Here is a 21,146-nt window from a genome sequence, read left to right as displayed (position 1 = left end):
GGTGTTCCAGCTCTGTTTATGCTGACATTCTAGTAAATAACCTACGTAAAAAACTTGTAGGGGTACCGCAATCTGTTCGTTGTTTCTGAGGGCGCTAGCCATAAGAGGTTGAGAAACACTGCCCTAATGTGTTGTACGAAAATATCTATGGGTGACCATTTGTAAGCTTTTTCACCATTGTTAGTTCTTGTTTGTTTTCTTAGAAGTCCGCTTAACCATTTTAAAATTATTTGCATTTGTTACAAAAAACTGTGTGATTGTGATTGTAAGAAACCTACAGCTTATAGCTCTGTACTTCTAAAGTTTGACTTAACATTAGCCGAATTCGGGCCAAAAACAAATTAAAAAAAAAATTAAAAAAGCATTTTGTAAATTATAATTTCATTTGCTATTGTCATGCATTCAACCTAAATGACACCTGTAGTTGTTTATATTACCTTATTTTATATCCTTTTTAGGCATTTTGTATTTTAAACAAACTGGGTGCCTTCAAAAATAGTCAAACAGTTAGGCTTAGCAAGGATTTATGTACAAGCAAGATTTCAAGCCTGCGGGTTTACTAACTTGTTGTGCGACAAACTGTTGCCCAAGACGGTTATGCTCTGACAAAACAGTTAAGCGTACTTAACGATAAAACATACATAAACACATTAAACTTTTATTTTGAATAAAATAAATAAAAGAGTAACGCATTACAGGCGTGAGTTTACCGATACAAAAGCGTCAAAGCAGGCAAAAGGCTTAACTGAGACTTTTAAAAAAACGACATCGTCTTTTAAAAAAGAACCACGCAAAAACTTTTTTTCAAGAAACAAGGGTCTGCGGTAAATTGCGCTCCTGGAAGGCAAATAGTTTTCTTTTTTGACGACAATTGGTGAGAAACAAATATGGTCGATGTGGTCGTAGCCCTTTGGATTCTGCTGATTCACCAACTTGAAAGTGATCTGAATTGCAAATAAATCAATGATACATTTAAATTATTTAGTTGTATATTTTTATTAAAGAGCCTTTGATCTTTCATAAATTTTGTGGATAAATATTTAACAGAAAACAACCGAAATGGTAATAAAGCAGACTCTACTAGCCCAGTGGTCTCCTTTTTAGCATTAAGGACCGGTAAAATTTCAAAACAAATTTTGCGGACAGGTGGACCTTCAAAAAGCAAAATCAACAAAAAATTTAATAACGCAACAGTATGCAACTAAAACACCTCTTAGCTTCACATACAACTGGTCTCAAAGTTTAAGACTTAAACGAGTTGTAGCCTACTTTTAAACAGTTGGCCATACACTTGTATCATTGTGCCGTACAATGAAGTCCCAAGTAAACCATTAAATCTATGTTAAGTCACAATACTGAAAATTACGGAGCTGTGGAACTTCTTAATTTGATGGATAAGCCTTCAACATCTTGAATTTTGCAATTGAGATATAAAATTGTAATATATTTGGCGGACCGGGAGAAAAGTTGACGCGGACCGGCGGTTGAGAACCACTGGTCTAGCCTAGGCTACATTTATCAAGCAACACAGATGAATGTTTTGAAGGCAAAGCAAATAACAAAATTAGTTTTTTTTCAAGTGTTTCATGCAACATAACAGAAGTAATTACGTTAAACAGCCTTTGGTTTAGCATACATATCAACGATGTTCTAAAATCTACGCACAAATTAGCATCTTGTGATCTTGCATTGGTATAATTAAGTTCAACCTATATAGGAAGGGTTAATTCAGACCAAAAAATAAGCACGCCGCCCCTAAAAAATAAGCACGCTACTAAAGACCAGGGGCAGATCCAGGATTCCGGGGGTGAAATCCAAGCTTTCAGGAATAACGTTATAAAAAACTTGGTTGAAATTTGCAAGTTACCACCCCTATTTAATGCAAGCTTTGTCTTTTTTTTACTTTTTTGCGCCAGAACGCACCTGTACACCTTTTAAACCAGGGGTCGGCAACCTTTTTCTAGTCGCGGGCCAAACCAAACTCAACAAGTTTTCGACGGGCCTTAATATATTTCCATTTCGATATAGCTACCAAGCGCACGTCGCCTTTGGTCTGAGAAGCCCTCAAAAACGCAAATATGCCTAAAGGGCGAGGAAATACGACTCGCGCGAAGCGCGCAAATTTTCAGCATTTTTCCATTTAACATAGTTGAAGACATGAGGCATGGCCGATTGGCCGTGTTCACTGTCCAGCTTGTGAAACAGGCCGCGGGCCGGATGAAATTTACTGGCGGACCGGATCCGGACCGCGGGCCGAAGGTTGCCGAACCCTGTTTTAAACCGTGGTGCATGGCAGCATGAAACACCTGAAGCTGACCGTGCCTGGTAGTTAAGTTTAGTTTCACTTGGCTTGTAATAGCGGAGTTTGGCTTGTAATAAAATTATTCATTGAATGATTTACTGTAATGCTTCTAGCAATTTTTTTTGTAGTATCATATCGTGTTTTTATAGCCTCTGGGCTGGTTTCACAATCACAATAACAGCAATGATGGCAGCTCTTTTCCTTTCGACTTCGTTTGACATTAAAAATTCATTTTTATGTTTATCACAAAAACCTGCTTATGCTAACTCATTCTCTCAGTAATATTTTGTCTGTACTGTCACAAAAATGTCAGTCCTCACGTTAAGCCGAAAGTTTACTTAATTGCTAAAGCAAGCTACCACAATTCTATAGGCTACAATGTAGTTTTTTGGTTTAGAATAAACAATCACAACTCATTGTTATTATGTAATTTAATGCATTGCTGTTATAATCTGGGTTAAAGAACTTGGTAAATATAAATAAATTAAGTCTCCCACTCCTCCTTCAATTTGAAATAATTGATAAAGAACACTTTTAGAAACTAAAATAAGACAAACTAAGCACACAACTCTAAAATAAGCACGTTTCTTAGAAATAAGCACATTTGTGTTTTCTAAGACACTGCAACCAAAAATAAGCACAAATCTCAGAAATAAGCACGGTATGGCAAACCTGTATATAGAGTATTTTACACAGGCCCAACAAGATAAGTAAAAAACAAGGACTTTTCAGCAGAATGTATAGTGAAAACTATTGCGCAATCAGCATCTGGAAAGATTGGTGTTTTGTGTCAAAAAATCACTTCTATTAAACCACCACAACACATTTTTTTACTATCCCGCAATCACGAAAATTTGCTCTAATGCATTTAAGCACAAAAACTTTAGTGAAATACAATAGTGGCACTGTTGTCAAACGACCGTTTTGTTTCGATCAAATTGTCTGCATTTTGGTTTGTCTGTCCAATCCGTGAAGCTAAAAGGGACACTTGGTGTTATTTATAGGTACGAGACGAGAGTTGGTTGCGTCAAACATCCCTACTTTACCACTTTATTGTTTTAGTGAAACTATATTATTATGCCAATATCCGCATTCCACCTAGAAAATCAGCAGCATCACGTCGAGTAACACAGTACATAAGTTCTACGTCCCTGGAATATTTAAGCAAAAATCTAAGAACAGCGCAAAAAATGAAATTTCACAAGTTGTTTCATTCACCGGTTAAATCGCTCCAATCGCAACCAAAACACACGAACTACTATACAATAGGAAAGTCGCGCTAAGCATGTTTAGTGCTTCTAATGTGATACAGGTTTGGCAGTGGTAAAAACGATTTCGATTTTTTGTAAGCATACTTCGCGTGCAGCTCTCGCTTCACTAACGCATGTGACACAAATTCGTTTCCTGGTTATTTGCATCAAGCATCCCTTGTGTAGTAGCTGCGTTAATACACAGACGGCAGTCAGTCAGTCTATCGTCAGGCCAGCACAATATAGATATCATTAGTATTGGATGCGGGCCTCGACAGTATTGAAACGTTAAGAGTGCTTCGATTTTACAGGTAAGTAGAAATGTACATTCGGCTGTTTTAAGTATTTATTTAACTTTAATAAAAATGCTAAATCATAATATTCGATAAAATCGACATTTTGCTGTTTACAAACGTTTTGTTTTAACTTTTAAAGAGTAAAACAAGCTGGAGTTAAGATTTTTAAGTTAAAAAGTATATTCAATGAAAACCTTTCAACGTCAGCAGCTAGCAGAATGAATACAGGTTTAAGGTTGATAAGAATTGGGTGAATACTTAAAAAAATAAATATTACCCTGATAAAATACTTCCATGGCGCCGTTGTAAAAATTGAATTTAGGCTATACGCCCCTTGTTATGGGCTGCTTGACATGTGACGTTCAATGCATACATTTGGTCTGAATAAGTCTAATGGTAGTGGACAAACTAGAGTTAGATTATTACTGCTCGTGCACCGTGTGTCCAGTTTTAAACCTTTATCAATGTAACCATAACGTAAGGCAGATCAGAACTACAAACACCCTACAGCAGCAAACTACTAGTTCAGTTAAAAGTTCAAACTGAAAACCCGCAACCGCGCAAGCGTTTTACCGGCAAAATGCAATGGTTTTAAGGCCAAATAACATGTGACTGCCTCACGAAAAATCAGCTGACTGATTATGTCTCAGTAAAACAACCCAGCGTGTGTGACGTAATCGTCGCGGTTCGGTGCGCTTAGATCACGCGATGCCAGAGTATGCGCTGAGTTCTAGGCAAACAGCAGTCTGGACCTGAAGGTCTACGGGTTCCAATCAAATATGACTTGGCAAACATGTCGGTGTCTTAGACTGGGTCAAAGGTATGGCGAGTTTTTAGGTAATGTAGCGACGCATACACGACCTTACTTGTTTAGTTGAAGTGGGTAGCGACCTATATACCTGCAACAAACTTATCAGGTAGGCTGTCTTTAAAGTTACAATAATCGTAGAGTCGAAATTACGCTACGCTTTCAGTAAGCAGTAGACTTGAGAAATTTAAGTGAAGGTGCTGAAAATTCGTGTAAAACAATGACGATTGTCATGCGATATTCTACAATAGCAAGGCGCATGAAATAAAGTAGTTGTATAAGTAATTTCACAACGGAATGTCGCACCCAATTTACTATCGCTCTGAAATGTCTCATGCGAATAACGTTATTGTTTTATTAGTGGAAGTCCACCAGCCGCAAATATGGTACAGTTTTTTTTCCCAGGACACTAACAACTACTCAAGTATAGCGACTGTGAACATGTTTCACCATATATTTACGCATTACGCGCAAACTACTTCTAAATTTAAGTTAAGAATACGGGAACACACAATAAGACCTAAAAAGCAACAATACATAAAGCCCAAAAAACTATGAAATCATAGTATTAAGACAAACGACATAATAAAGCCAAATACGCAGTAATATCCAGTACAGCATTCGATCAAAATCGTCTGACTAAGACCTAAATCTGTCGGAATAAGGCCTAAATTCATCAGAATTAGTTCTAAATTCATCGGAATAAGGCCTAAATTCAACGGAATAAGGCCTAAATTCTTTGGAATAAGTTCTAAATTCATCGGAATAAGGCCTAAATTCAACGGAATAAGGCCTAAATTCATCGGAATAAGTTCTAATTTCATCGGAATAAGACTTAAGTTCATCGGAATAAGGCTTAAATTCATCGAAAGAAGGCCTAAATGGCCAGAATAACGCCCGAACCTGTAAGTAGAGGGTATGGGACGATCGGGGGCCATCGGTCTGGCATCGACCGTTTTGGTGACTACGTTTGGACGCCCTAGTCTGACCGGCGCCGTCAGGGCGCCGCTGTTTCAGCACCGGATTTTTTGTCCTGTTTGGGGTTATTGGTGGGTAATGGGTGGGGTTAGAAAATCGGTTAGTGTTGAAACTTTTAGGGGAGTTAGTGATGTACTTAGGGGTGGGGTTTGGGGTTAGTTAAAGTGTTGTTTAGGCCTGATTTTGACCTTTTAGGTCTTATTCCGACGGATTTAGGACTTATTACGATTTAGACGGTACTAATACCATAGGTATTAGTGCTATTTTGGTCTTATTCCGAATTGTGTTTTATTCTGACGTTGGTGTTGTTCTTATCTTGGTCTTATGGCTGGAGTCCAAGAATACCACTCCGAAGCACTAAAACTTAATAGCAAAGTTACCGTTGAAACGTCTCTATCTTTAAAAATAAGCCTCCAGCAGTTATCTAAACTGGTAAATAAAGTTCAAAGCTTTAAGTATTACTCAGTCTATAAAAATACATTGGGTTGCCGTTTTATTTGGTTAGTCCGCCGACTACAGCAGTTTTGAAAATGTCTGAGTAAGATTTATCAAAACCCTGGGAAAACTGTGTGAGAAACACGAAGGAATATAAGCTCACAATAATTAAATCCGAATTTATTTAGGCTAGTTGTTCTATGTTTTGTTTACTTATTAAAAAGGTCAGTGGATAGTTCGGGTCGCCTCAGATAAGGGTTAAGAAACGCTACTTTGAGATCACTTACAAGTTGATACGCTTCTCCGAATAACTTGTTGGTTTTAATGTCTTTTACACTAACATTTAATTGAGTTGATTTTGTATTTTTTTAGCAAAAGCTTTAGCAATGGACATGGGCAGTATGGGTGGCAAAAGTTGGATGCTTGTATATGTTATGACAACGATTGCCTCGACAAGTCAATTGCTGCTGAGCGTGGTCACTACGCAATATGTGTACTATGTAAGTTGCCCTTTATTTTGTCTACGATACATCGTAATAATATTTGACCAACCAGTGTGCGTAAATACTGTACTCAAACAAGCAGGCTTACGATTTTCCGAGTAGAACTCGATTTACTTAGCATTCTAATTGGGAAGAGTCAAGTCGATGGGAAAACCATTTTTTTATGTGACTAAGTTTGTGGTCAGTCAAATTTTAGTAGAATATTTAAGGTCAACTATTTCAACCACATAAACGTTTTGCTTTCGTATTTCTACTGAAGTAGTTAGTTTTATAATCAGTTTTAAACTAATTTTATTTTTAAACCTTTATTTTATCAAAAAACTACTGCTTAGCACAACATGTTTGGTAAACAATTTTCACCACGAGTAATTCAAAGTGCACTTTGTTGGCGTCGTGTAAAAACGGTCGACAACAGAAGAAAGATTCAAAGCAATAATGGATTCGTTGCTCGATTTGAGGAAAATTCGCTAAATTTTTGCAGCGTTTGCAAAGGCGTGTAATGGCCTTGGGGCTACAGAAGCTTCACTATTTCGCGCAGTCGCAACAGACTGCTTCACAACCAATCTTTGATTTCACCCTTGACGTATTTTTTAGGTTGTTCTATATTTTTTAGGTTTTACAACTAGTCCACCATTTTTGTTATGTATACGGTTTCCATCCCAATTTCTATATATTCTATATAAATATATATATATATATATATATATATATATATATATATATATATTACTTTTGTTACAGCCACCTATACACGACATTTTATGCGCGAATCTGTAACACGTTGGACCGACTACCTTCCATAATTTGTGGCCGCCAAAAATGGTTGCCAAAAATATGTTATGCCAACGTACTATTCCAAAATTGCATTATATAGGCCAGAGAGGTTATTTTTCAGCGTAAACTTGCTACAATACCGGTAATATTTTACGTAAAATTGCGTCACTTGTGAGATTACGGGCAAAATCCTGCTCCAAAGATCTTTTGCGTAAAGAAACATTGGCCTGGACATTTAAGTGGTTTTATACTTTGGTGTGATGCCGCATTCATCTGATTTGCTTTCAGAAAGTGGCGCAAATGCACAACGCGACAAGCGCAGTTACAGAGGGGTGTGGAAACAGCAATACTACGGAGTTAGACCATCTCATATCTCAGGAGGTTTCCGAGTAAGCAAACCCAGTCGAGGTTACGGTAGATTTTTAACAATGCCTTTTCAAACACAGTCACGTTTCCGCTACAAATTTTCCTATACGTCAAACTGTTTTCGCGTGGGAAGCTGTAATATTGTACATAAATACGAAAAGTATTTTTTACATCTGATAGGTTTAAGCACGTCTTTTTAGGCATTTTTGTTTTTTTGTTTTATCTACAAAAATCGTTTTTTATACTAGATTCTGTTTTACGACTAACCGCAAACTGTAACCTTCCTTCGCACTTAAATGCGATTTTATGCTTTGTCCAGGCTATCTTTTTTTGTACAATTTGAAATCCAAATACCCTATTAGTGTGCTGACAGCTTGTTCGTCATGTAACAATTTCTGTTGCTATAACTTTATGGTAAGCCGAGAAAAACATATCACAAAATAACTAAAAAATGTTTAAAGCGACTGTAAAACGTTTACGGTTCCAATTTTAAGACGTCCTCATTCTACAACCCTATGATGTCAAATACAGTATGTCCTGTACCCGCCTGATGTTGTTTTTCTAAGATATCCTGTTCAGATGCTGATTTTTAATTGCATCAGGTGGACATTGGGATTCGACATGACGCTATTGCTTCCTGCGATTCTAGCCGGTATCGTTATCACATCGTTGGGCGACAAAGTGGGTCGTAAGATTTCCATGACAATACCTTCCATAGGAATTCTAATCAGCGACGTCTATCTAGCAGCCTGTATTTATTTGGAGTAAGTAACTTGGAACTCTGCAACTGTTAATAAATGAAAAATACTATTTATCTTGGGTCAGCGCTGCTTAGCAGTTGGACTGACTTGCTCTTCTAAGTTCGCTTGGTCACTGTTTTTAAACGACTTGACTTGACTTAAGTACAATTTCTCTTCTTGACTTAAGACTTTTAAACAAATGACTTGACTTGACTTGTTATTCAGTTGAATTGACTTGACTTGGACTTACTTTTTTTACGAATTACTTGACTTGGACTTAGGCCATTTCAAAATGACTTGTTCACAAAGCTGGTATTAAGCCATTTTTTGTCATTTTTGCTGACTAGAAACAGTAATATTTGGCCGCGCGTAATGACATTTACTTTTTGAAATGATGTTCCGTTTAAGTTTTCGTGACTGACTTAATGTGATGTTTTTCGGTTTCAGTTGGGATTTGAAATATCTCTACATCTTCTTTCTCATGTTGGGGTTTAGCGGTTTTTATATGACGCTCCTGATGCAAGGATATGCATTCCTTAGTGACGTCACACCAGAACACAAGAGGGGCATCAGGTTCAAAATTAAAAAAAAAAACGTTGTTTTCTAAAAAGCCGAAGGGCGACATCAGTTCTTAATTAAATTTTCGTTTTTGAACAAAACACGATTGCTTTAATTCTTTAAACCTTCGCGGCCCAGTGTTAGACCTTGCGATTATTTTGTGCTTCCACAAAAAAAGTTATTGTTAGCCTACTTATCATTTGTGTTTTTTTTTTTTTTAATATGTAATAATACTGTACGACATTTTAAGAGCAATTGCAAAATGCTTTTTACTTCGAAATAATTTCCTTTTTATACTGTTTTATCTAATACCATAAAATAAGTATTTGGTGAACAAAGCTTTGGCTTCGTTCAATATTGCTGCGTGACGTAACGACTGGGGCAGTGCACATAGTATTTACACAGTATTTGGCACGTTATTTAACGATCTTGATCAGGAATTGAGGTCGACATTTATCATGCCAGGGTTAACATGATTTCCAAAATAACATATTCAGTGCAACAATACTTCGGAAAATGATTTCAATTTTATACTGTTTTGTTGTGTAAATGCGATTAGTTTCCTCTGACGAGTCCTATAGAATACGCGAAAAGATTCTCAGTGCTGGTAGTAAATGCACGGCTGGACCAAAGATAGCACGCAGCTCAAAATTTCATCGTGTATCCAATATCTCCGAAAGTAAACAAGATATCGATCAGAATTTTTTCACTCCACTTAAAGCAATCTAACTTAGGGAGGAAATCGACTTATTATTATAATATTAATATCAATACTTGGTATGGTAAAAAATATTATAATATTAATATTAATATTTCAGAATGTTAATATTTAGTCATTTTCGGCCTTAAAATTTAAGCGTTCCCAAAGTGACTCGCATAGGGCGATAGCTACGAGTCCACTCTTTACAAAGAGCCGTGACTAGACCGCCAGTTATTCGGTAAAAAGGTATTAATATTCGTTCAGAAAGTCATAAACGTTAAATCTGATAATGCTTTGCGTAATGTGTAAACATTTCTGATCGATATCTTGTTTACTTCGGGAGATCTGACTTGGACAACTAGCTAATTCTAGTTTTCTTATTCAATGATTTAGAGCAAAATGTGGCTAATCCTAATTCTAATCTAATTTAGATTTAAAAAAAAAACGCTACTTTCCCAACGGCAGTTTTAGTCATTCAGCTGGAACAAAGAAATTTAATGAATCATCTTTGGTCGACATGACTTGTAGGTGAATTGTACGGTCTGAAAGCAAAGGCTATGCTAAACGTTGCTGCTAATAACTAAATTTAACTCTAGTTTAAATTCTTGTTTATTTTATTTTCAAGAATTCAGCAATTTTAATTCCAATCTAATTTCGAAAAACTGAAATTGCCTCATTTTAATTTCAATCTGAAAAAGCAAAAATAAATCTAGTTGTCCAAGTTTCCCGGACATATTACACTGAGAAATTTCGAGTTGCGTGCGTCCCTTGGTCACAGCTTTAACCGCCCCTTCTCTTTCGGCGCAGAATGGTGATACTGGACACTTGCATCGGAATCGGCGGCGGCGTGGCCGGCCTAGTGAGCGGCTACTGGATTCAGGCGCAGGGTTTTTTCGTCCCCGTCGCCTCTTGCGTCATCCTAATGGTGGTTTCAACATCGGTGATTCCCCTCATGCCCGACTCGAGAAAGATTCGAGAACTTCGCGAACGAGAGAGTTCGGAGGAAAAAGAGAGAAAAGAGAGGGAGCGCTCCGGGAGCAATGAAGACGAACGGAGCAACAACAATTGCGCCGATGGCAAGGATCTTGCTGAAGAAGGTGCTTATAGATCAGAATTGAACAACTGGATTTCTTAATAATAATGAATTGCAAAGATTAATAATGAATTGCAAAGCCAAAAAGGGGGCGAGTAGATCGACATCATCTTGATTAAGATGTTTCGAATCGAACTTGTATCGTCTTTAGTTAATGTAGCAATAAGCCTGTTTATATGTACCTTTCTCAGGCAGATTAGATTAAGGTTCAAGCCGGCTTGAAAAGTAATCCGTTCCAGCGTCGTAATTACATGGCGCGAAATTCAAGCCAGCTTGAGTGTACAAACTGCACTGATATGCATTATTACGTAATATTCCAGTAAACCTCTAACGCACAACCAATTTTTCGGCTTAGGCTACTCCTTGCAGCAATTTATTGCTGCTTGTTCGTTTTTATTAACCTAACTTTGAAAAAAACCCAAGAATTACTTGAGTTAGGTTTGCCGATTAAGTACGTTTTTGACCGTCTTTATTGTGCTTCAGTTTACCTGGCACACAGAATGTAAGTGCAGGAAAGTTAAGCTTGTTTGTGCTGGCCAACGCTATATACAAGGCAAAGTGGACAAAAGAAATGAATGATAAGATGTACCAAACATTAATGAAAACTGTATTTGGCGCTGGCCTAGAATCCTACCACAGCGTTGAGACAATTATTAAAGCAAAGTACAATATTTGGGTGAGGGTGGGCCAACTATTACTATTTAAACCTACCCAAACCCGCATCCTAACCCAAATAATGTTATATGTTGTGGATTCTAGACCAGCGCCTATGTCACAAATTAGTATCTGATTCTAACGACTGTATGTAATGTTCTTTCCTTATGCGCTAAACTTGTTTTGTTTACGACTAGCCGTTCGTGTTACGTCATAATGCCCCAAAAGTGGCGTGATGTTTACTGCGTTAAAGCAGGTCATTCAACATCAAACTATTCCGGCCGTCAGCGAAACGAACAGATTAAGCGGAGAACGGATTGAAAACCACTCCTTTTGTCAGATTAGGAAACGAGAGAACTTAATTCATTCCAGCGCCAAAACGAGAGAGAATGAATTAACGAATCAGATTCGAATCCGGCTTAAACGTGCATATAAACGGGCTTAATGATACAAGTTTGAACCGACACGTCTTAATCAAGATAGTGTTCATCTACTCGACATTTTTGGTTTCGAAATTCATTGTCAAGCTATACATTGCAGATCCGTACAAGGTGTACCTGAATTAGATAATTTTAGCTTCTCAAAATTAGATTATAATTCAAATTAGAGCATTTCAATTTACTCTCAAAAACATTTTTTTAAATAGGAATGTGAATCGCAAATATTCTTGTACTATAGTTTTTATACGTTTTAGCATAGCCCATGCAGTTTATAAATATCTTTACAAATCGTTTTCGAACTAAGAACCTAACAGCCGTTTGACAAAGTGGCATAGTAAAATTCTAATTAGTCATATTTTGCTCTAATTCATTGAATAAGAAAACTGGGATTATGTAGAGTTTTCAAAGTCTGCTTGGGGCGCGGAACGTCCCTCAATTTTGCAGATAAAGCCGGTTTTATACTGGGTTCGCTTTCCCAAAGGGTTAACGAGGTCACCAGTATGACGGTCCATGAGTTTTACACTAAGTGTTTCATCTGTAATAATAATTTTTTTTCCGTTCGATACACAAAACATATGCAAAACCAAAACCTTGAAATGCACATTACTTCAACAAATCCGTGCCGAAACAGACAGCAAATATATTTTGTCACAGTGAAAAAAATTAAGTCGCGAAAAAGGTTTATTAAATTTACATGTTTCACAGACTATAAGAATATTGGAAAACCCTGGTACAGAGTACCATTCACCTGTCTACACTTATACTGGTTGATTGTCGCACTTGTTTTGTTCAACAAATAAAATTCAAATGGCACTGTTAAACAATTAAATCTTTTGATGTTGATGTTCGCACAACGGTGCTTCATCAGCTAACTTGTCAACAGAGTGTCGGCTTATTTTAAGCTTTTATATGAATTTAACATAGCCGGTGATGATATTATCTTGTTATTGGCATCGTCTTCAAGGGATTGTAGCTTTAGTTCGAGACCAAAATCTGTAGCAGGAAGTAGCAGACCATGAAACGTGAAAACAGTCACATTAATGGCCGGATTTTTTGGTATAGCTGAAGTTTTATTTAAAGTGAATGTGCTTAAAAATATGTATATCGTGGTCAGTTTTCCAATAGCATCCATGATTTAAATATCAATCATGTGAAGACCGTTTTGGGTATCCGTTTGAACTTTGCGACCATAAGAAGCTCTATTTATATACTTTGAACACAAAACAGAAATACGCGTGGCGAGTAATTTTGCTTTTTATTTTCCAACTTCTGAAACAGGTATACTATGAACTACCTAACAAAAAACCTTGCTTTCATTCAGATTCGTCCCTCGTGGAGATCAAGGGGCGTTTTAAGTTTCTCGACCTATTCAAGTCGGTCTGGAGAGTGTACAGCAGCGAATACAGCAGTTGCGATAAGTGCTGCGTCACGCTGAGCGCAGACAGTAGCGTCACCGTGGAAAATGACGTCATAACAGGTTGGTGAGCGCGCCGAAAGTCACGGAATGGTTTTAACGGCGACGTGTTAACCCAATCACGAGACTTGGACTTGTTCCATCACGAGACCTGTCCTATTGTTTCCGTATTTGCTTGCCTAAACCTGAGTGATAAGAAAGGCACTTCGATTTGCAAATTCTTTCACACCCGCAAAGCCAACTTCGAGTTTTAACCTTGTGATTAATGTTTACAAGTGCATCGACACGAAGCACATGATCCTCTTTTCCGTAATGTAACGCAAATCACTTTTATCACGAGCAAAAATGTTTTCGGGCAATCAGTTATAAAACTTGGTCCAAGTGTTTTCGAAGTATAAGTTTATGTTTATTTAAAAGTTATACCACATATAATCGTAAATAATGCTTACAATAGTAGGACAGACCGAAAAGCCATTGCAGACTCACCGAATCTGTCGATCAATGATGCAAGCAAGGCAGGCTATAATAACAACTAGCTTGCAGTGAGGTTTGAACTCACGATCATCATTGATCGACAGATTCGGTGAATCTGCAATGACTTTTCGGTGTACTAATGATACGTAAGCCGCAATCGTTGGTTAAAAATCAACTTCAGAAGGGCTAAATCACAGTTATTAACACACATATGTTTGTGCATCTTTAATTGAATGGCGAATAGATTATAATAATTTATTGAGTATATTTAAAAAAAAATCAATAAATGATCCATTTTTGCCTATAGGATTGTAATCACTATAATTTCCAAATTAGAAAGGTATCCTATTATAGTGTATTGTTAACATCGTACGCAATGTAATTTGGGCGAGTAGACATGAAACTTTAACAATTCATCCAAAAAAGTTTTTAGCATTTGACAGATATCTTTATTTCAATCGCATTATTATTCTTTATGAGGTGCTGGTACTTTTTTCAGATCAATGTTAAACGGGTGTCAAATACTGACTGCTATCTGGTTTTACGTTAGCAAAGTAAAGACACTATATAGACGCATTGTGCTTTAACGGAACACGTCGGCACCTAAAACATAAATACTGCTTTCTGTCGGAAAAAAATTAAATATTTTACCTTTGACCCTTTTGGTTATAGGGGGAGTTGCAGTTTGTTTTTACTTCCTTTTTAAGTAAGGGTAAAGTAAAGGGTAAAAGGGTAGTGGCTTCTTCTTCCCATAGGCCAAAAAGGAGGCCGGGAATGCCTGAAGTATTAGTAATAGGTTCAGGGCCAGTCCTCCCAAAGGGAGATGGTGCCGCCACTTGGAGGTATAGAGCCCGAGTTAAACTGCGCATCGGCAGAAGGTCAACATTTTCAAGGAAATAATTATAGTATTTTACTGGCCAGAAAACCCGGTGTTACCCAGAAAAAAATGCCAGAACACAAACCCCACAAAGATCCGGTTGAAGACCCTCTGGGAACGAGTTGTATGTAAACTGGTCGACTCTAGCTCTTAACGTCGTACGCCTCGTATAAACCAACCTTAACCCCACAAAAAATAATTTCGCCTTTAAGGTATTTGTCCGCATGGTGGCGGGAGACACCCTGGCCGCGTCTGGCGAATTTGGTTCTACTTGGCTTCCTACTGCTTCCTCATGTACGTCTACGTTGGAACGGCGGAATTTCAGACGATTTATTTCCTCAGTCGTCCGCTGTGTTTTACGCCCGTGCTTATCGGCGTACAATCGGTAAGTTTAAGCTTAAATTGGAGTATGGGCGCAATCTTAATCCAATATTATTTTTTGAAATTTTGGCGAAAATTCGATTTTCGATTTTTGCGAACCGTGTACTGTCCCTTGATAAGACAATTACATTTTCAGCTCAAACACTATTTAAGCAAGGTTATACACCGGTTTAAAGAAAAATACAAGTCAATACCGCGCCTTAAAACGTACAATGGACGTAATCTTTGGATAACCAATATTGTTTTAGTAAATTTTGGCGAACAGTGTACTGTCTCTTGATGAGACAATTACATTTTGAGATCAAAAATATTTAGCAAAGTTATATACCGGTTTAAATAAAAATACAAGTCAATACCGCGCCTTAAAACGTATACAGAGGTAAGCGTGATGGTCACGTCGACTGATTTAACTTAGGGTATTTAGGCATCTTGTCTTTTGGATTATTATAACTAATATTTTTTGTCGGATAGTGGTATTTTTTGGTTGTATGGAACAAGCTCTGGAGTTTTTCGCTAAAAGTTAGAAGTATTACGCTTTTACCAAGATACGTAAAAATTGACCTATTGCGCACTTTTAGTGTATTTCAACTAACTATACGTTACTTATGGCAAGTTATTGCATACATAAGTATTTTGTCTCTCCCCAGAGGTACAATAGCCGTCATGAAACATGGAACCAACAAACACATATAGTTAATTAGTTAATTTCCACCATTTACTAACTAAAACTACATGGGAACGAGTCTTTGTATTTTCCTCAATCAAACAATTATTTTGAGTTTGCAATACAGTCACATGAAGAAACATCCCCATCAAGGACCGATAATCCTATATTGCGGTTTAACATTAGTGGATTCGTAATATTTTGTACTAAAGATGCCAGCATTTCGATTGTGATTAAGGCTTTTAGTTAAACAGATCCTAAAAACACTAACTAACTGAATTATCGCGATACGGCTTCCAATGCTTTCTTAATAAGTGTAATTTTTTATAGGGTTTTAAATTCTTCCTGATTGCTATTGCTCCGGTCTTTGTGAAGCTCTACCAAAATGTGTTCAAGTTCTCCAACAACTTTATAATCATCATCGGATTTGCCGGATGGTTATTTTACGTTGCGCTCATGGCTTTTGCGACGCAGGTCTACGTCGTATTCTTGGGTATAGTCGAATTGATGCATTCTTATATTTTCTTAGAACTGAAATGTTTAAATGTAATTGATACCCAGTTTTTAAGTGAGATTGAACAGCGTGTAAATTACAACAAAATACATTTAAGATTTATTTTTGTTGACGATTTCCCACATGTTTTTTTTTTGTAGTATCCCTATTGTTATTGTATGCTTGATATGAAACAAAATAATATTACTTTAATTTTTTTTTCGCCTATTCGAAAGAATACTTCGGATTAAGTTACAAATCAGTTTCTGTGACAGCAATATTTCCGGACGATAGTGCCGTTAAAGCCGTATAAAACAAAAATATTCCTCTTATACTAAACGGAAACTGTATGTTTTTGACCAGCCACTGCGGTCGTTTCTGTAGCGACGGCGACGAAACCATTCATTCAAGCTCAGATGTCAAATCTGGTGTCCGAATCGGAACACGGTAACTAGGGGCAAAGCTTTATATATACATAACAAGCGTTTCCCAATGAAGCTATACGTACAACTATATAGTAGTGTTTCACTTGAATTTTGGAAGCGAATTCGTAATGGTACAATGTCAATGCTAGTTGAGTTTGAGTGGTCAGATTGATTGGGGACATTCAATGTAAGCGAAATCTCCGTTATACAAGTCTAAGAGAACTATAGTGGCCTGTTTACCGGTTTTTAATACGTTTGGTAAAGTTTTATTGGTTGATCGTGCAAATTTAAGAAAGAGCACACTTACATTTTTGAGGGAATGTAGTATATAAAACCATTGTTAGGGTAAAAAAATATTACATTGCTTTCAGACTTTTACTGGGGTTTCCAAAGGTTCAATATTGGGATATTCATATTCCTCAGTCCATTAGGGTATAAGAAAGTTACCCATATTAACAACACACGTAATTTTTTTAACTGGGCTAAAGTTCGCCAAACATAAAACTCCTTTCTCCACAACTATCACTTAGCATGGCCACTGCTTTGATTAACTCCAAAAATTCCAATCTGTTTTTCTGTTTCATCCCAGGTTCAGCGTTTGCCTTGCTTTCGAGCTTCGAACTCTTCTCGTTTCTTATTGCGAGCATTTCCTTCCTCACTATCTACTCGTCAACTTTAAACATCTTCCACGGCTTCGCCTGGCTCTATGCTGCCATCACACTGGTCATTCCGCTTGCACTAATGTCGTAAGGATGTTCTAAGTTTTATTTATTGTTATAGGTTTTTTTCAATTTTTAAGTTTTTCTGTAATAAACTCTATTTCGTCGATTTGACGAACTACACACAAGTATAATGCATTTTTTTCTTATCTTTATAAATGTTAGCGTACTATTTGAATTTGCTGCAGGATAGCTTTCTGTATTTTGATTGGGGATGTGGGTTACTTTAAATTTTGTTCCGAAACCGATGTCCCATGTTTTGGCTCAACGTGACCACATACCGATGCGATACCAAATGACGTCATTGCAATTACACAATAACCAAAGTGTTGCATTTCAACGTGGAAGTATTGTATTTTCATGTTAAAAGGAATATTTTATTTGGGGGTAAAAACAACGTTACGTTCGATAGTTTTCTACTATTTTTAAGGTAAAAAAACTTATTTACGTCGCAAACAAGGCTGAAATGCACAAATAAATTTTATATCGGATAAGCGAGATCCACCCTCGCGTCGGACGAGTACCGATACTTCGACTTGGTAATTGGTACCAGGTGTCGGCTCCGATTCGTTATTATTGAATATTCCCCCTTATATAGTTTGATAAATCTGATACCAAATGATTGCAGTTAAAAAACAATCGAGGTGGCGAATTTCAACGTGGAAGTCTAATGTTTTCATGTTTAAAAGAAATATTTGCTTTATTGGTACAAACGAAGTTCCCTTGGACTGTTATTAAATATTTTAAAGGTAAAAACGCTTACCTAGTTCGCAAACATGGCTTAAAATTCACACATAACTAACGACAAATACCGATACTACCACACTTGGTAACTGGTATCGGGTGTCGGCTCCGATTCGTAATTATTGCTTATTCCCCTAGTTTGATTGCTTGTTTTTGACTCGGGTAACATTTTAAAGGAGGGTGATTTGGGGAATACAAATAATAGATAAATTAAGGCCGAAATACATTTTTTTAGGCAATGTATGTTTAGGTGACAATGTTAATTTATTGTTGTGCAATTTCGTATCATTCACTTTCTTTTTAAAACATTCTTTTGAGCGAGTAACCCTACCAAAAACGTGAACCAATTTCGAAAAACGTCAATAAAATTTAACGTTGTTTTTACGCCTTAAAATTGGACGAGTACCGATGCTACCACTTGGTATAGGCCTAAGGTATCGGCTCTGATTCGATGTTATTGAATATTCCCCCTAATTTCTAATCTTGTTTTTGACTCAGGACCATTTGGATTTGCGATCAACGAAAGATGGCTTTGCTAGAAAGCAAGCAAGAACTATCTTCACAAGATGGCGAACGAGAGCCACTTCTTACGTGACTGCGTTTTTTTTTTTGCACTTTTGTCGTTTCGCTTTGTTTGAGATTTTCTTTCAACTTTACTCATTTGCATTAGTGTTATTAATTTTTCAAGAGAATCAAGACTGCCGCAATGTGTTCGCCATGCAGATGAATCGTCAATAATTGCGATCTAGTAGTAATTTATTTTTGTTTTGATCTGCATTGCCATTTTGTTTTTGAGTCTTTTAGTGTCATAGTTTTGTGTACGGGTCTGCTTTGACACTTACTATTATTTGCGCCAACGATGAATGTACGACTATTGCGTGGTACGGATACGCTTCACATGTCACAGCCCAGCCTGAATACATACCCCGAAAAAAGGGGCCGTGTTGCACGAATAACTACCCTTCTATGACGCACCGCACCTGATTGCACCAACAAAAACAGTTCTTTGCTGCGACTACGGCAAACTTGCGCGAACCATCGTAACTCACACCGCCTTTCAGGGTTCAAAACTATGTCAAACGCAAAAAAAACTGAAACAAAGCGTAAGATTTGTTTGTGCTATTTTTGCCAAGCCTCAAAAGGAAAAAGGGCGCATAGACATAACTTGCATAAACACACAAAACAAAATAACCCACCTGTTGTTGAAAAGGCCATGGTAAGGTGCTGTCGTATTCTCCCCTCAGAACTTCGAGAAAAACTGAAACATGACTTCCGAGACCTGTGTGAAGGTTATAAAAATTGACCGTATTTTGTCACAGATTTTTCACTGTTTGTGCTTTATTTTGTATGCAATGCTTGACACGGGATACTATTACACTGTGTCTCCTTATCAAGCTGTGCAAAGAGTCTCTCTTAATACAAATCATCCCTGTGCTTGCAGCAATTTTTACTTTTGTTTTAAGGTACAAACGCTTAGAAGGTATAAATAATTGGACATCTAACACATTGAAAAGCAGCACGAATAAGTTTAACTAACCTTCTCCGTCCCCATTTAGGTAAATCCCAGCGCGCATTTTGTAGCCGTAGTTGCCGTTGTGAAATATTTCCGAATATACGGGCGAATTCCCTCCATTCTCCGCTTCTTGCATTCGCTTTTCAAAATTGTCAACTTTTAGAATCACGTTACCGCTGAAGTTGTTTGAAGTCGCCTGAAAAGGTGCAAAAAATAACGTTGAAATCCCGCTTTATAAAACACCTGTCGTTTTACTCGGTATATCTCTAGTTAGCACTTGAAAAAACATACCGCATCGATTATGAAGAGGAATTACTAGTTCTATACCAAATGACGTATTTACTATGCAAACAAGCAGAGTAAATGAAATTGAAGCGTTCAAAGACATTTTCTAAGAATATTAGGAACGTTGACCTACGTCAAGATGAAAACTACAATTTTTGAAGAATTTTCCTTCTATACTAGAATTGCTGCTTTGGATTACAAATCATGACTGAAATTTTTATATTAAGTTAGTATCGTATTGGCACCGATACCGGCGATATAGCTACTGTAAAAAAAATACTGTACGTGGCATCCGGTAGCGGCTCCAAATTAATATTATAGATTGAAATTTAACAACCTGAAGAGGAATAAAATAACTCCAACAGGTTTATACCACGAAGGTCGTGAGAATTTTACCGCAAACGACGTGACAAACAAAACGCAAACATTCCGTGTAAATAAATATAATTTAATGACGATCCGCGTCTATTATTTTATATAAGTACCCGAAACATGATTTCCATCTCCGAAAAAATTGCTTGGTAAGAACGTTGATGTTGCAACAAAGTTTTGCAAAACTGTTCCCACAGTTCTAAACAAAACAAGGTACTAAATCACTGGATTAATGATAAAAGTACTTTGCACTATTGCCAACAAAGTTATTTGCTAAAAATAGTGCTATATGTGTTTTACTGGACTGCACGTAGCATATTACAGAGACAGGGTAGCCGTGTTGTAAACAAGTATTTTTTAAATGACTTAAGTCCCGATCAAGCCATTTGTAAAAAGTCAAGGTAAAGTCTTTTTGGATAGCTAATAAGTCATGTCAAGGCATCTTTAGGGCAAGTCAATTACAAAGGTAAATCCTTATGATAAAAATCTAACGTTAAACGAATAAAATTGGTAAACTTGTTCGATTATGAGCTGCAACTCAACTGGAAATTTAACACAAAAGTACAACACAAAACCGCCACATATAGCAAGTAACTTGTTTAAAACTTAATGTAAATAACCCATTTAAAGATAAACATTTATATAAATAATACCATATCTTACATCCGAATCAGATATTTACCTGTTTTGCTGACCCCTTCATCAATATCCAATTCTCTTTCCAGATTTTCCATTTGTGTTTTAATCGTTTTTAAATCTTTTTCCAAATCTGACATTTTTATCTTGAGGTCAGCTATTTCCATTTTCGCAAGAAACGTCAATTAACGTTGTTAAACTTTAAAAACAATATATTCTTGCTGTGTGCGAAAAATCAGCAGGCTTTCTGTT

General features: G+C 36.9%; 2 protein-coding genes across 3 annotated transcripts; one reads left to right on the top strand and one right to left on the bottom strand.

The window, feature by feature from the left end:
• Positions 1-648: 648 nt before the first annotated feature.
• On the bottom strand, positions 649-20,453 carry LOC146164812 (TNF receptor-associated factor 3-like). The gene is made up of 4 exons (XM_083382970.1): positions 20,372-20,453; positions 19,626-19,797; positions 19,285-19,367; positions 649-944 (listed from the first exon to the last, which is right to left on the bottom strand). Exons 1-4 carry the CDS (start codon positions 20,387-20,389, stop codon positions 693-695), a joined length of 525 nt encoding a protein of 174 aa, XP_083239096.1. The 5' UTR covers positions 20,390-20,453; the 3' UTR covers positions 649-692.
• LOC146164813 (lysosomal proton-coupled steroid conjugate and bile acid symporter SLC46A3-like) lies at positions 3,772-19,522 on the top strand. 2 transcript variants are annotated; one of them, XM_083382969.1, is made up of 12 exons: positions 3,772-3,863; positions 6,442-6,569; positions 7,635-7,735; positions 8,315-8,476; positions 8,900-9,025; positions 10,518-10,807; positions 13,219-13,374; positions 14,875-15,047; positions 16,038-16,200; positions 16,564-16,647; positions 17,215-17,371; positions 18,587-19,522. In XM_083382969.1, exons 2-12 carry the CDS (start codon positions 6,456-6,458, stop codon positions 18,681-18,683), a joined length of 1,623 nt encoding a protein of 540 aa, XP_083239095.1. In that variant the 5' UTR covers positions 3,772-3,863; positions 6,442-6,455; the 3' UTR covers positions 18,684-19,522. The 2 variants fall into 2 exon arrangements, with proteins under 2 accessions (XP_083239095.1, XP_083239094.1); XM_083382968.1 differs by lacking the exon at positions 3,772-3,863 and adding an exon at positions 4,600-4,765.
• Positions 20,454-21,146: the final 693 nt, after the last annotated feature.

This window comes from Ascidiella aspersa, chromosome 2 (assembly GCF_963924565.1).
Source record: "Ascidiella aspersa chromosome 2, kaAscAspe10.2, whole genome shotgun sequence".
NCBI lineage: Eukaryota > Metazoa > Chordata > Ascidiacea > Phlebobranchia > Ascidiidae > Ascidiella > Ascidiella aspersa.
Note: the sequence above shows the minus strand (reverse complement) of the source record. Positions and strands in the feature narration are given on the sequence as shown.